This window comes from Octopus sinensis, linkage group LG15, assembly GCF_006345805.1.
Source record: "Octopus sinensis linkage group LG15, ASM634580v1, whole genome shotgun sequence".
Classification (NCBI taxonomy): domain Eukaryota; kingdom Metazoa; phylum Mollusca; class Cephalopoda; order Octopoda; family Octopodidae; genus Octopus; species Octopus sinensis.
In genome coordinates, this window is record NC_043011.1 from 44,867,994 (window position 1) to 44,884,120 (window position 16,127).

General features: G+C 41.5%; 1 protein-coding gene across 1 annotated transcript in view; it reads left to right on the forward strand.

Annotated features, from left to right (window-relative positions):
• Positions 1-721: 721 nt before the first annotated feature.
• Positions 722-16,127, forward strand: part of LOC115219978 (solute carrier family 28 member 3-like) — an 80,781-nt gene continuing 65,375 nt past the window's right edge. Inside the window, 1 exon segment of the mRNA XM_036509686.1 lies at positions 722-863. Within this exon segment, the coding sequence (XP_036365579.1) occupies positions 819-863 (45 nt within the window). The 5' untranslated portion in view covers positions 722-818.

Sequence of the window (16,127 nt, forward strand, 5' to 3'; positions counted from 1 at the left end):
CACGATCTGATTGGTCGCTTACGCACACACACACACACACACACACACACACACACACATTTACAAGTGTGCATGCGGTTGCGTGCGTATGTGTGTGTGTGTGTGTTGTGTGTGTGTACGTATGTGTGTGTAACTGTGACAGAGGGGCGTGGTGCTTAAAATGGATGTGGCTAAAGGTTTCAGCTTGTACTCGCGAACACACGCACAAAGAATAAGCATATACATACATACATATATACGTACACAAATACACCACACACACACACGAAACTTTAATACTTACATAAGCAGATACACTGATAAACAGACCTTCGCACTATACATACATACATACACACATACATACATACATACATCATACATACATCATACATACTATACGTACATACATACTATACGTACATACATACATATACGTACAATACATACAATATATATACATACCATATATACATACATATAATATACACCCACACACATATATATATTATATAATATATTATATAGATATATATATACGCACCCTCCCTCCTTCCTCACCCACAAACATTCACTCTATCTGTACACATACACACGTGTATCTCTCTCCCTTTCTCTCTCTTTCTCTCTCCTGATATATATATATATATATATATATATCTACATATAGTCACATATGTGTGTGTATGTGTAGTGTGCGTGTAAGGGTGGGGTGGGGTGGTGAGGAACCTTCAGATTTATCTTCTTCGATAGACTGTTAGTCAGTCTATCCATCGGTGGCTGAGGTGGTTCTCCCAGTTTTGAACCAGTGACTAGAATAACCTTAATTGCAGGTAACAATGCTAAACCAAGAAACAAGACACAGCATGGTCGTAACGACACCGGTATGTCATATTTGCATCGTAATTGTTGGGCTGTTGTTGTTGTTGTGTTGTTGTTGTTGTTGTTGCTGGTTTATACATGTTTATACTTAAAGCGCCTGTCTCAAACAAACACACACACACACACGCACACAAGCAGACACACTCATACACAGGCACACATACATACACACATACAGTGCGTACATATATGCATATATATATATGTCTACCTCGATACATTAATGCATGTATACACACATGAAGGAGAAGCATGGTTAAACGCGTGTCTATTTTTGTATGTGTATGTGTGTGGATATATATATGTGTGTGTGTGTGTATAAATATATATATATATATATGTGTGTGTGTGTGTTATGTTGTGTGTGTGTGTGTATATGTATGTATATGTGTGTGTCTATATATATATACACACATGCACACACACACACACACTTGTATGAATGTATCGATCTATCTACCTATCTATCAATCTATCTATTTATCTATACACACACACACATACACACTCACAGACACGTATATATTTTGTTAGATACACTTATATATACAGACATGCACACACACAAACATATACATACATATATACTTACATAAATGCATGCATATAAATTCACATACGCAGGTATGTATATCTAAAAGCATGCGTACATAATTTGGGTGGTGAAGGTCATATACATACATTCATCTGTGTGTGTGTGAATGTGTGTGTGTGTGTGTATGTGTGAGTGTAAAGTGTACGTGAATGTATGCGTGTATATGTTCGTTTATACATACGCATGCAATTCCAATTATATATTGACGAATACATGTACTGTGTTGTGCATCTATATATGGATGCTTGTATGTATGTATATATATATATATATATATATATATATATATATATATGAAATCATGAGTGTGTGTGTGTGTGTATGTGTGTTTATCCATGAGGCGGTGTTAATTCCTTCAGTCACTCATGTACATGAGTTACGCTGTTCTGTTTTTGCAAACATTTAATCGGAAACTTTAACCGTCACACACACACACACACACACACACACACACACACACACACACACACACACATACATACATACACTCATACATACATACATACATGTATATATGTGTGTATATATGTATGTATGCATGTATGTGTGCCTTTGTTTCCCACCACCGCTTGACAACCGTAACTTTATCGTTTGGCAAAAAGAGACCCGGCTTAACAAAAAATAAGTACTGAGTACGATTCCTTCTACCTAGAATTCTTCAATGCGTTGCCCCAGCTTGGACACAAATCAAATGACTGAAACGTAAAAAATAATTTTAAAAAAATACATTCATTCATTCATACGAAAACCTCCTCCAGGTATCGTTTAAGTGTTATGGTTTTTTTCTTTTTTTTTATTTTCATTTTTTTTTTACTTCAATCGGGAGAATGTTGATTGATGCAGGACCATGTGGCAGGTAAAAACTTTGTGTAGCAATATTATATGACGTGACGTTCTGAGTTCAAATTCCGCAGAGGTCGACTTTGCCTTTCATCCTTTCGGGGTCGATAAATTAAGTACGAGTTGCGTACTGGGGTCAATCTCATCGAGTGGCCCCAACCCCCACAATTTCGGGCCTTGTGCCTAGAGTAGAAAAGAATATTATATTGACGTGACATTCTGAGTTCAAATTCCGCCGAGGTCGACTTTGCCTTTCATCCTTTCGGGGTCGATAAATGAAGTACGAGTTGCGTACTGGGGTCAATCTCATCGAGTGGCCCCAACCCCCACAATTTCGGGCCTTGTGCCTAGAGTAGAAAAGAATATTAATTTGACGTGACATTCTGAGTTCAAATTCCGCAGAGGTCGACTTTGCTTTCATCCTTTCGGGGTCGATAAATGAAGTACGAGTTCGTACTGGGGTCATCTCATCGAGTGGCCCCAACCCCCACAATTCGGGCCTTGTGCCTAGAGTAGAAAAGAATATTATATGACGTGACATTCTGAGTTCAAATTCCGCAGAGGTCGACTTTGCTTTCATCCTTTCGGGGTCGATAATTAAGTACGAGTTGCGTACTGGGGTCAATCTCATCGAGTGGCCCCCCCCCCCCCCCACAATTTCGGGCCTTGTGCCTAGAGTAGAAAAGAATATTATATGACGTGACTTCTGAGTTCAAATTCCGCCGAGGTCGACTTTGCTTTTCATCCTTTCGGGGTCGTAGATGAAGTACGAGTTGCGTACTGAGGTCATCTCATCGACTGGCCCCAACCCACAATTTCGGGCCTTGTGCTAGAGTAGAAAATAATATTATATGACGTAACATTCGAGTTCAAATTCCGCTGAGGTCGACTTTGCCTTTCAACCTTTCGGGGTCGATAAATTAAGTACGAGTAGAAAAGAATATTATATGACGTGAGCTCTATTTTCGTAGCAGGTGTACGGCTCTGGGGCTAAGCTTCAGGAACAACCCCAAGGCTGTGGTCATGCTGGAGCACCGCCAGTATTGATGGAATATGTTTTTCACATAATGCAAATGATGTGCTCATATTAGCTTTGGAGAGAACTAAGTTCGAACTCTTTGAGGTGATCTCTGGGTCGCTTTAATTCTCATGATATTTTGATTTGTAGACGGAAAGAATAGTGAGCAGCCATATTTACAGTGAGATCTAAGAAACGTGAAGAAGTATGACTGTATCAGAATTACTAGAATGGAAAATTCTAAGGTTCCATGATATATTCTATTGGTCATATCGACTTTGTTATTGGTGTATGTATTCCCTTGTAGGTTGTTGACCTCAGCTACGCCTAATCCTCTCTCATGTTATTCGACGCTACGAGATCTTCCGAAAGAAGAGAATAGGCCTATTTTAATACATATTTTTTCCAGAGTGGATGAGCTCCAATTTTTCCACCTTCCCCCTTCTCTCTCTCTCTCTCTTTCTCGCTTGCTCGCTCTGTCTGTATATCTGTCCGTTTCTGTCTCAGTCTCTGTCTGTTTGTCTCTCTCTCTCTCTCTCTCTCTCTCTCTCTGTCTCTCTGTCTCTCTCTCTCTATCTATCTATCTATCTATCTATCAATCTGTCTGTTTGTCTATCTGTCTGTTTGTCTGTTTGTCTTGATCAGTGGTTCTTAACCAGGATCCATATGGCCCTTAGGATCCATATAAAACTTTGTCGTTAAAGTTCATCATCATCATCATCATCATTTAACGGCCGTTTTCTATGCTGGCATGGGTTGGACAGTTTGACAGGAGCTGACCAGGCAAAAGACTACTCCAGGCAATAAAACTGGTTATACTCTTTACAATACACAAAAAAAATCTTAACAATGTTTTTAATATAATTCAAAATAATCCAACTGGCAAGCAAGGGCCCATTCGAGTGAAACAGGAATCAAAGGGAGCCATAAGTAAGAAAATGGGTGCGAATCCACTGACCTATATGGTGAGATAGATATGTAGATACAGAAAGACGGATAATTAATCCTTTCTGTTAAAGGCACAAAACCTGAAATTTCGGGGGACTGGACTAGTCGATTACATCGACCCCAATGCTGTTGCAGGCTTTATGTTCTGCGTTCAAATACGCTGAGGTCGACTTAGCCTTTCTTCCTTTCGACATTGATAAAATATATATCAGTTGATCACTGGCGGCAAACGTACTCGACTAATCCCCTCACCCCAAATTGCTGGCCTTGTGCCAAAATGTGAAAGTAATGATTATATATCGGCGCTGGAGTGGTTGCGTGGTAAGAAGCTTGCTTACCAACCACATGACTCCGGGATCAGTCCCACTGCGTGGCACCTTGGACAAGTGTCTTCTACTATAGCTTCGGGCCGACCAAAGCCTTGTGTGTGAATTTGGCTGACGAAAACTGAAAGAAGCCCGACGTGTATATATATATCTATATATATATATATAATATGTGTGGTGTGTGTGTGTGGTGTGTGTGTGTGTGGTGTGTGTGTGTGTGGTGCATGTATGATAATTAAGGGGTGCTACAAGTGTATCTTTGTGTCTGTGTTTGTCCCCCATCAACCGCTTGACAACCGGTGTTGGTGTGTTTGCGTCCCCATAAACTAGCTGCTCGGCAAAAGAGACTGAAAGAATAAGTACCAGGCTTTAAAAAAATAAGGCTTAGGGGTCAATGCCTCAGCTTTGACTGAAACAAGTAAAAGATAAAAGAGAAGATATACATTTGGCGGAGTTGATAAGAGGGTCACTACCATTAATTTTAGCAATAAGGGTTCCGCGTTCGAATCAGACCTTGGTATTAATATGTACATGTCTAGAAATATAAGTGCCGATCGTGATAAGAGTTCGAAGTTTAGTGTAGTTAATGTTTGTTCTTCATGGGGAGCGGTGGTGTGTGTGTGGAATTTAACGTTTTTGAAGGAATCGTCTGTTTGTCCGAGTGAATAGAGATTTTCCTCCTTAGTGGGTGAGTTAGGGTTGAGAATATATGAAGCGGGAGAAGGGATGAGTTTAACATACGAAGCAGGGGTTTGTAATGTATAAATAAAAACAGAATTTTTAAAATATCACTTTTTTTATTGTATTATATAACTAAAGGTCAACAGATTGGAAGGTCAACAGATTCGTGTGAATAGTTAATTGTATGGGTGGAGAACAAGAATCCAATGGACATAGTCTAGTCCTGTTTGCATGTGTATATATCAATGTAATAATAAAGGTGTGTAATTATTAATAAATGGGCATAGTCCAGCGTAGGTGGGTAACGTATGTATATATATATCTCTTTTTCTCTCTTTTACTTGTTTCAGTTATTTGACTGCGGCCATGCTGGAGCACCGCCTTTAGTCGAGCAATTCGACCCCAGGACTTATTCTTTGTAAGCCCAGTACTTATTCTATCGGTCTCTTTTGCCGAACCGCTTTAGTTACGGGGGACGAACACACCAGCATCGGTTGTCAAGCAATGCTAGGGGGACAAATACAGAACACACAAACACACATACATATATATACATATACATATATACGACAGGCTTCTTTCAGTTTCCGTCTACCAAATCCACTCACAAGGCATTGGTCGGCCCGGGGCTATAGCAGAAGAGACTTGCCCAAGATGCCACAACAGGGGACTGAACCCGGAACCATGTGGTTGGTTAGCAAGCTACTTACCACACAGCCACTCCTGCGCCTATATGAGCGTGATTGCAAATGTATCTTAAAAATTTCAAGTGACACAGCTCAGTGTATGAACAGAGAAAACAACAGTATGGATGGGCACCGGCCGATGTGCTTTCTCCTCGTGAAGGCGCATGGCTCAGTGGTTAGAGTGTTGGGTTCACAATCATGAGGTAGTGAGGTCGATTCCCGGGTCGGGCTTTGTGTTGTGTTATTAAGCAAGACACTTTTTGTTTCACGTTGCTCCAGTTCACTCAGCTGTAGAAATGAGTCGCCACATCACTGGTGCCAAGCTGTATCAGCATTTGCCTTTCCCTTGGGTAACATCGGTGGCGTGGAGTGGGGAGGCTGGTATGCATGGGTGACTGCTGGTCTTCCATAAACAACATTGCCCAGACTTGTACCTCGGAGAATAACTTTATCGGTGCATCCTATGATCATTCATTACCGAAGGGGGTGGTCTTTACCGTTTAATAGAAGTGATTACACAAAAGATCTCTATGACACTGACCCGTTCCCTGCCCGCCTCCATATACAAAATCCACTAATTACCAATCCTATCCTAACTTTTCTTCCCTCTGCCACACAAGAAATCTGGTATCTTTTATTTCCCCTAATTCCTTAACCACCACCACCACCAACTCTGCAACAAGGATTTCGATTTGACGTAACAAATCTCTCACTTCACCTAGCCAAACAATTTAGCTGTGCTACAACACTCTGACTGCGCATGTGTACGCTTACAAGCCGGACTCTCCTCTTTTATGCCCCTCCCCGCTGGCCATACTCCCATTAAAGATCATATTCCCTCCAAACCCCTTATTCCTATTCTTTCAAGTCATTTCCACACCATCTTTTCGCCTTTTCAAAAACAGACAAAAATGTCTGCGATTGTTTTGCTAAAAGTTCTTTGTTCTCCTGTCCTGGCCAGTCTGCCCACCTTCAAGTATTCTCGTCCCTGATATACGCCAAACTTGTCTACACCCGTGATATACGCCAAACTTAACGAATCAGGAATGCCAGCATAAAAGCATATAGTCTACTCAAGACCTTAAGTGCACCTCTATCAAATCTGGCCGCTGCATTAAATGTAAACATTTCTATTGCAATATGCAAAGAAAAACAGGAAGTCATTTAAGTAACTTGTTTTCACGAATAACTTCATAGCATTCTCCACCACCCCACCCCTCAGGATCGCCCAATGGTTTCAACATTTCAACTGCTATAGTTACGCTACTGATCATCTCTGAGTGTGGAGGCGCACTGGCCCAGTAGTTAGGGCAGCGGACTCGTGGTCATAGGATCGCGGTTTCGATTCACAGACCGGGCGTTGTGAGTGTTTATTGAGCGAAAACACCTAAAGCTCCACGAGGCTCTGGCAGGGATGGTGGTGATCCCTGCACTGTACTCTTTGACCACAACTTTCTCTCATCTTACTTCTGTTCTGCTGTACCTGTATTCAAAAGCGGAGCGCCTTGTTACTCTCTGTGTCACGCTGAATATCCCGAGAACTACGTTAAGGGTACACGTGTCTGTGGAGTGCTCAGCCACTTACACGTTAATTTCACGAGCAGGCTGTTCCGTTGATTCGGATCAACCGGAACCCTCGTCGTCGTAACCGACGGAGTGCTTCCATCTCTGAGTGCTCGGAGTTTCTAAACAACACGACTCATGACGCCTAAATTGTCACAAATAAAAAGTTACTTATCTTCCCACTTTGCATTTCCTAACTCCGAGGCCTCAGATAAATGACCCAGCTTCTCGTAAAGAAAACAAAAGCGAAAGCAGTATTAATACTTTTTTTGGAATTAATTATCGACCCCGCATGTCTACACTTCGTTTCATTCCGGCCTCTGATCGACTCTCAACAATTGCTGTGGTCATTCTGCATGTAGTCATTCCTGCCAAATATCATTTCTTACGTCAACCACAGTCACACACACAATCTTAACTCTGCCCATCAACCCCTACCTGTACATCCATAAGGTTATTTTCATTATTCATAAACACACATACACACACACATACACACACACGCGCGCACACATACACACACACACACACACATACACATATGCATAATCTAGACCGTGTCACGTGTGCACCGTGGTCCTCTACGTGCGCACCCATACGACTGTTTTCATTATTACAACTCTGCACTTTATCACTTGCATTCATTAATCTCTCGTTAACATTCATACAACGATTTTTCGACACCCACACAAGGCGGCGAGCTGACAGAAACGTTAGCACACCGGGCGAAATGCTTACCGATATTTTGTCTGCCGCTGCGTTCTGAGTTCAAATTCCGCCGAGGTCGACTTTGCCTTTCATCCTTTCGGGATCGATTAAATAAGTACCAGTTACGCACTGGGGTCGATATAATCGACTTAATCCGTTTGTCTGTCCTTGTTCGTCCCCTCTGTGTGTAGCCCCTTGCGGGTAGTAAAGAAATAGGTATTTCGTCTGCCTTTACGTTCTGAGTTCAAATTCCGCCGAGGTCGACTTTCCTTTCATCCTTTCGGGGCCGATAAATTGAGTACCAGTTGCGTGCTGTAGGGTTGATCTAATCGACTAGCTTCCTCCCCACAAAATTTTGGGCCTTGTGCCTAGAGTAGAAAAGATATTCAACACACACACACACACACGCACTTACACGCACTTACACACACGCACTTACACGCACTTACACACACGCACACACACAGATATATATAACACATACACACAACGTACGAGTAAACACAATGCTTAATTTCGAACTTTCAGATCTCAAGCAACCACATCTGTAAAAAAATCACCAACAGAAACAAGTCTAGTAAAATACTGGCTGGGGATGTTCTTCCTGTGGATAGGCCTGTATAAGGTAATAGCATAGTGCACACCTTCATTGGTGTCAACCCCCCACTGGAGTCCCTATCATGATAAGCAGGATATTGTTTCGAAGGACATTCGTGTCGTTGCCTATTATGGATATTACTGAGGGTCACTAACCGGTTTGAGATAACACTCTGCATATACAGAAGTACCACCTTGCTGAACTGTTCGAGATGGCGTAGGAGTGGCTGTGTGGTAAGTAGCTATATTACCAGCCACATGGTTCCGTGTTCAGTCCCACTACGTAGCACCTTGGGCGAGTATCTACTACTATAGCCTCGGGCCGGCCGACCAAAGCCTTGTGAGTGGATTTGGTAGACGGAAACTGAAAGATGCCTGTCATATATATACATATATGTATGTATATATATATATATATATATATATATATATATATATATATGTATGTATGTGTATATGTTTGTCTCACCAACATCGCTTGACAACCGATGCTGGTGTGTTTACGTCCCCGTAACTTAGCGGTTCTACAAAAGAAACCGATAGAATAAGTACTGGGCTAACAAAGAATAAGTCTTGGGGTCGATTTGCTCGACTAAAGGCGGTGCTCCAGCATGGCTGCAGTCAAATGCCTGAAGCAAGTAACAGATTAAAGAGTGTGTGTGCGAGCCACGAAGCGGTGCTGCATGCACTCATACAGTACATACAGCACACCTTTATTATTACATTGATATATACACATACAAACAGGAGTAGACTATGTCCATTGGATTCTTGTTCTCCACCCATACAATTAACTATTCATACGAGAGACGGGGAAGAACTGTTCTTCCAATCCGTTGACCTTTATTTACAATACAATTTTAAAAAAGCGATATTTTTAAAACTCTGTTTTTATTTATACATTACAAACCCCTGCTTCGTATGTCAAACTCATCCCTTTTCCCGCTTCATATATTCTCAACCCTAACTCACCCACTAAGGAGAAAAATCTCTATTCGCTCGGACAAACAGACAATTCCTTCAAAAACGTTAAATTCCATACACACACACACACACACGCGCCCCCATGGAGAACAAACATTAACTACACTAAACTTTGAGTGTTGCTGATTTGTGGAATTATATCACACCACCACCAAATTTCCATCTTGTACTAAAGTTAGGGCAGTTGTGTCTTTACGTCCTCAGAAAACCGAAACCAATTTTACCTTTCAGTCTTCCTGAAACGATACAAAAAGTACCAGTCATATACTGGTTTCAATATAGTCGCTTGTGCTCTCCCCGTCACTTTAAAATCTTTCATTGTCTTCCACAATAATTAGGATATATTCTTCCAGTTTAACGTGGGTGGTCCCACGACGCGCATCGTCGATAATTACACGTGCACGCTGTCCATTCCTGTGTTATCTTCGCGCTACACCAAAAGCCGAGTCTATAGGCGCAAGAGTGGCTGTGTGGTAAGTAGCTTGCTTACCAACCACATGGTTCCAGGTTCAGTCCCACTGCGTGGCACCTTGGGCAAGTGTCTTCTGCTATAACTTCGGGCCGACCAAAGTCTTGTGAGTGGATTTGATAGACGGAAACTGAAAGAAGCCCGTCGTATGTATGTATATGTATATATGTGTGTGTGTGTGTGTGTTCGTGCGTGTATCTGTGTCTGTCTGTCTGTGTGTGTCTGTGTCTGTGTTTGTCCCCCTAACATCGCTTGACAACTGATGCTGGAGTGTTTACGTCCCCGTAACTTAGCGGTTCGGCTAAAGAGACCGATAGAATAAGTACTAGGCTTACAAAGAATAAGTCCCGGAGTCGATTTGCTCGACTAAAGGTGGTGCTCCAGCATTGCCGCAGTCAAATGACTGAAACAAGTAAGAGAATAAAAGAATATATATTTATGTACACACTCACACACACGAGGGGGAGGGCTGAAAAGTTACTGGTTTTGGTTAAGAGAAAATACAGAAGAATCAGTTAATAATGACTTTATTTAACAACATATTCCCCCGCTCAGATTTACAGACTTATTGCATCTCTCCTTCGGTTTAGCCCCGAAAAAGAGCTCGAATGGTTGCGCCTCCAACCAAGCCTTTCCCTACGCTTTATAAACCAGGAACTTTTTAGCATCCCCATCGTATATATATATATATATATTTATATCCTTTCTCCTCCACTCACCATCTTTCTTACATTCTTCATCTCACTCTCTCTCTCTCTTCCTTTGTTTTCCCCTCTCTCTCTCTCTCTCTCTCTCATCACTACCCTCCTCCTTCCCTCTCTCTCCCGCATAATACATGTCAAAACAAGCCACTCGCAATCAACTTCCCTCTCAGTACACTTCAAATATTTATTCTTGTTGTTGTTATTGTTGTCTTAGTCGCATTGTTTGTGCCTGTGACTGTGGAGTGATAATATCTGACTGTGTCAAGGGTGAGAATGTACAAGTGTGTGTGTGTGCGTGCGCGTGATTAGTATTTCTAACTTATTTGTTACTAACTTGTATGTTAGTGTTTATCCCACACATAACATGTCGATTCACATATGCAATATGCGTGGAGGTGCAATGGTCCAGTGGTTAGGGCAGCCAACTCGCGATCGTAGGATCGCAGTTTCGATCCCCAGACCGTGCGTTGTGAGTGTTTATTGAGTGAAAACACCTAAAGCACCACGAGGCTCCGGCAGGGGGTAGTGGCGAACCCTACTGTATGCTTTCACCCCAACTTTCTCTCACTCTCTCTTCCTGTCTCTGTTGTACCTGCATTTTCAAAGGGCCAGTCTTGTCACACTCTGTGTCACGTTAAATCTCCCTGAGACCTGCGTTAAGGGTACACGTGTCTATGGAGTGCTCAGTCACTTGCACGCTAATTTCACTGTTGATCGTACACCCCTTTTACAGGTAGTCTTTCAGTTTAAGCCCTTTTGAGTCCCAAAAATGAGTTAGCATCACCTTTCCTGTGCTGGCACCTTTCCTCTGTCTTTTGTATTCTGCCTCATAATGATGACCCACATTTCATTTCCTGTGACTATGCTGCTCAAAAATTCCTCATCCTCATTTTTGTAGTGATCAAGTAAATGTTAGCAGATCTCAAGACGTTTCAGCTTGTGCTATGCAGTAAGCTCTCTTGGCCCCCATCTTGCACAGACGTTATGGAAGCCGAGCTCATCGTGGAAGGTTTTCACCACCTGAAACACCTTCCGATCAGAGAAATCGGATCACTGCTCTTTGTTCTTCTTTGCTGCACATTGCTAGTGAAGCGACCATGCTTGCACTATTAAGCCAGAAAGAAAAATGACGCGATCGGGCTCAAATCTCGATCAGGTGACCACAATAGTACCAACTATAAACACGCATGCGCAGAAGGCAGTGTGACAATAATAAAGATATGTCATGGCGAAAGTGCAGATAATTTTTGATATCCCCTAGTACAGCTGCACCTCTATATATTTATATATAGCTGCACCTCTGTATATTTATATTATATATGTAATTACCTACGTACATGTATGTGCATGTACATGTACGTCTTGTCAAGGTAAAGTGGTTTTGATAATGTTATCTATGTTCTTCAATCTGAAGTGCTCTATTTAAGATAGCACGACCGGCACCGCAGCTACTATCACTATTACCACCATCACTATAACTACCTATAAATATGTATATGAGTGTGTGTGTACATCCATATAGAGAAGTTATGATATAATTTTTTTTCTATGGCTCAGTGGTTAGGGCGTCGAGCTTACAATCATGTGATAGTGAGTTTGATTCCTGGACCGGGCTCCCTGTTGTGTTCTTGGGTAAAGACACTATTTCACGTTGCTCCAGTTCACTCAGCTGTAGAAATGAGTTGCGACGTCACTGGTGCCAAGCAGTATCGACCATTGCCTTTCCGTTGGATTACATCAATGGCGTGGAGAGCGGGGCTGGTATGCATGGGCGACTGTTGGTCTTCCATAAACAACCTTGCCCGGAATTGCGCCTTGGCGGGAAACTTTCTAGGTGCAATCCCATGGTCATTCATGACTGAAGGGTGTCCTATTATACACACAAGGGCTGAAACTTTGGGGGAGGGGGATAGTCTATTACATCAACACCAATGTACAACTGGTACTTATTTTATCAACCTCGAAAGGAACAAAACGCGAAGTCGACCTCGGCGGAATTTGAACTCAGAACGTAAAGACGGATGAAATGCCGTTAACCAATTTGTCCTGTGTGTTATCGAGTTTGCCAACTCGCCGCCTTGAATTATGATGTAATATATGGGATGGAAGCACTCCGTCGGTTACGACGACGAGGGTTCCGGTTGATCCGATCAACGGAACAGCCTGCTCGTGAAATTAACGTGTAAGTGGCTGAGCACTACACAGAACCGTGTACCCTTAACGTAGTTCTCGGGATATTCAGCGTGACACAGAGAGTGACAAGGCCGGTCCTTTGAAAATACAGGTACAACAGAAACAGGAAGTAAGTGGAGAGAAAGTTTGGTGAAGAGTACAGGCAGGGATCACCACCATCCCTGCCGGAGCCTCGTGGAGCTTTAGGTGTTTTCGCTCAATAACTCTCACAACGCCCGGTCTGGGAATCGAAACCGCGATCGCTGCCCTAACCACTGGGCCATTGCTCCTCCACGATGTAATATATACCGGATATAATAATCTGAGATTAAGGAAAGAAAACTGTGTACACCTGAATAAAAATTTAGTAAAATTTTCCAGCAGATGCTAACATAATGCTAAACATCAGTTAACAAAATGAAAAACGAATAAAAGAAGAAACCTATCTGTGCCGAACTAATAAGAAATCTGCAGTTGCATGAGGTTTATGCTTGTAATTATTACACGTTTTAGATACATAGTTAACTGTGTTAGTTCCAATCTTGAGAAGCTAAACTTTACAAAACAAGAAAGAATGCGGTTAATGGTGAAATTCCAGTTAATAAGATATTCAGGGAATACTGAAAGTATACGAAATATTATCGAAGTTTAACATATTATAAGAGCATATACACGCGTGTTGATATGGTGATATATGTATACATACATACATACATACATACATACACACACACATATATATTAAACGATACAGATCTGCATATCTAATGACATCCATGCTCGTATATATGCATATGTATGCACAATTATGCATATTTGCATGCATAAGGAAACGCACACATAAGGACAACATACCCATGCACAAAGAGACAGACAGACAGACGGACGGACGGACAGACAAACAGATGGATGGATGGATGGATGGATGGATTCATACACACACACACGTACAAACACACACACGAAATTAAAGCAGCTTTAGTATAATAAATATTATTAAGTACATATACGTAATGTATATGCTTCGTGTATGTTCCGGTGGCTGCAATAGCGTGGTGGAGTATATACACTCGGCAGTTTGAGAGTGTATATACTCCCCCACGCTACAGCAGCCACCGGAAAATACACGAAACATACAATAAGTATATGTAGTTAATAATAGTTATGTATGTATCTTCTATTTTTTTTTTAATTATTAGAAATCTTCCTCTGAGGAGGGAGTCGGTTTCCAACAATGATACAAGGCCCCATCTTTGGGATGTAGAGAACACAGGCAAATTCACATTTGGAACTTGAGAAAAGTCTTGCATATTTTTACTGTTCCACTCACAGATTGCACTTGTAATGTACGAATTAGCCCGACGATTTCTCTTTCTGAAAATCCCAGTTTATCCTGATTCGCCTTTAAGCATTTACTAACAAAACCTAGTGCTCCAATTATTATTGCTATGAAAATTAATTCATAGTCTGGATATAGAAGCTGGAGGTTTCGAAGTAGTTGTCCATAGATTATCCTCTTTCTCTTTGATTTTCAAAGAGATATTTATATCTTCAGGGCAGATGGCCTCTATGATGGTACATACCTTTGCCCCTCTGTCCCAAACAATAATATCCGGCCTGTTATGTTTATATTTGACAGGGTTTTTGATGGAATATTCCACCAGTATTCCTTGAGTTGGTGTTTACGAATTTATTGCACAAGAGAGAGTTGTTCTAAGTTTATCTCCACTTAAATGTGAAACTCTCATATAGGCTTTTGGGGCAGAGTGCGCTCTTCTTTCTATCGGTAACGGGGAGATAAATCCTCGCTACCTCGAGCGCCGAGGCTACCAGTATGAGAGTTTCTCTCATGGTAACTACCGTAGTATAGTTTTTTCCAACAGAGCATCCACGTTCAAGTGGGGCTAAATACATATGTATGTACAAATGTATGTATTTAAGTATGTATGTATGCTTGCATAGCGCGTGGCCTAGTGGTTAGGATGTTGTCCTCTCGATCGCGATATCGTGGTTTCGATTCCTAGACTAGGCATTATGTTGTGCTCTTGAACAAAACACTTCACCTTAAATTGCTCTGCGACAACTTCAACATGGATGGGACGCCGGTCTGTCGCAGGTGAGCCGCTAGATGCAGGAGGAAAGAGTGAGGGAAAGTTGTGGCGAAAGAGTTAGCAGAAGTTCACTATTACCTTCTACCGTGGCTATATGAATTCATATTCATACCAATAATAAACACACACATCGCCCGGTCTGAGATTCGAGCCCGCGATCCTTCGACGGCGAGTCCGCTTCTCTAACCACTAGGCCATGTGCCTCCACAGCACAGATATTTCATCACTGTAAACAAGTTATCTGTGCAGGTTGTTCAGCAAGAAATCGCAAGACTCTCATCTGTCCTTTCTCTTCTCTCTCTCTCTCTCTCTCTCTCTCTGTATATATATATATATATATATATATAATTTTTGTATTTGGTTTGCAGGATTCTTTATGTGAATTCGTGTATTGAAGCATATTTATTGTGTCTGGAGAGAGTCATTCTCTTTTATTGCCTTATTACTTAACACGCTCACCGGTTTGATTTTTACTCTTTTACTTATTTATATTTCTAGAAAAAATAGATAAATAAGTGGAATTCGAACTGGTGAGTGTGTTAAGTAGTAAGGCACTAAAAGAGAAATACTCTCCCCCAAAGACATATATATATATATATATATATATATATATATATATATATATATATATATATATGGGACAAGAACGCAAAGCATCCTGAGAGGTTAGGTGAAAGGGACAACAAAGCATCCAGATAGACGATACAAAGAAAACAAGGTCGGATCATTCGGAGTTTTCTTTCCTCAGTCGAGTTCCAGATTACCTTTGCAATTTCAGCTGGTTATACTCGAGATTGCTCCAATCTGGCCAGCCTCAAGGAAAAACTAAGCTAAGAGCGTTAGATTCCTTGGAAGAAAGCAGCG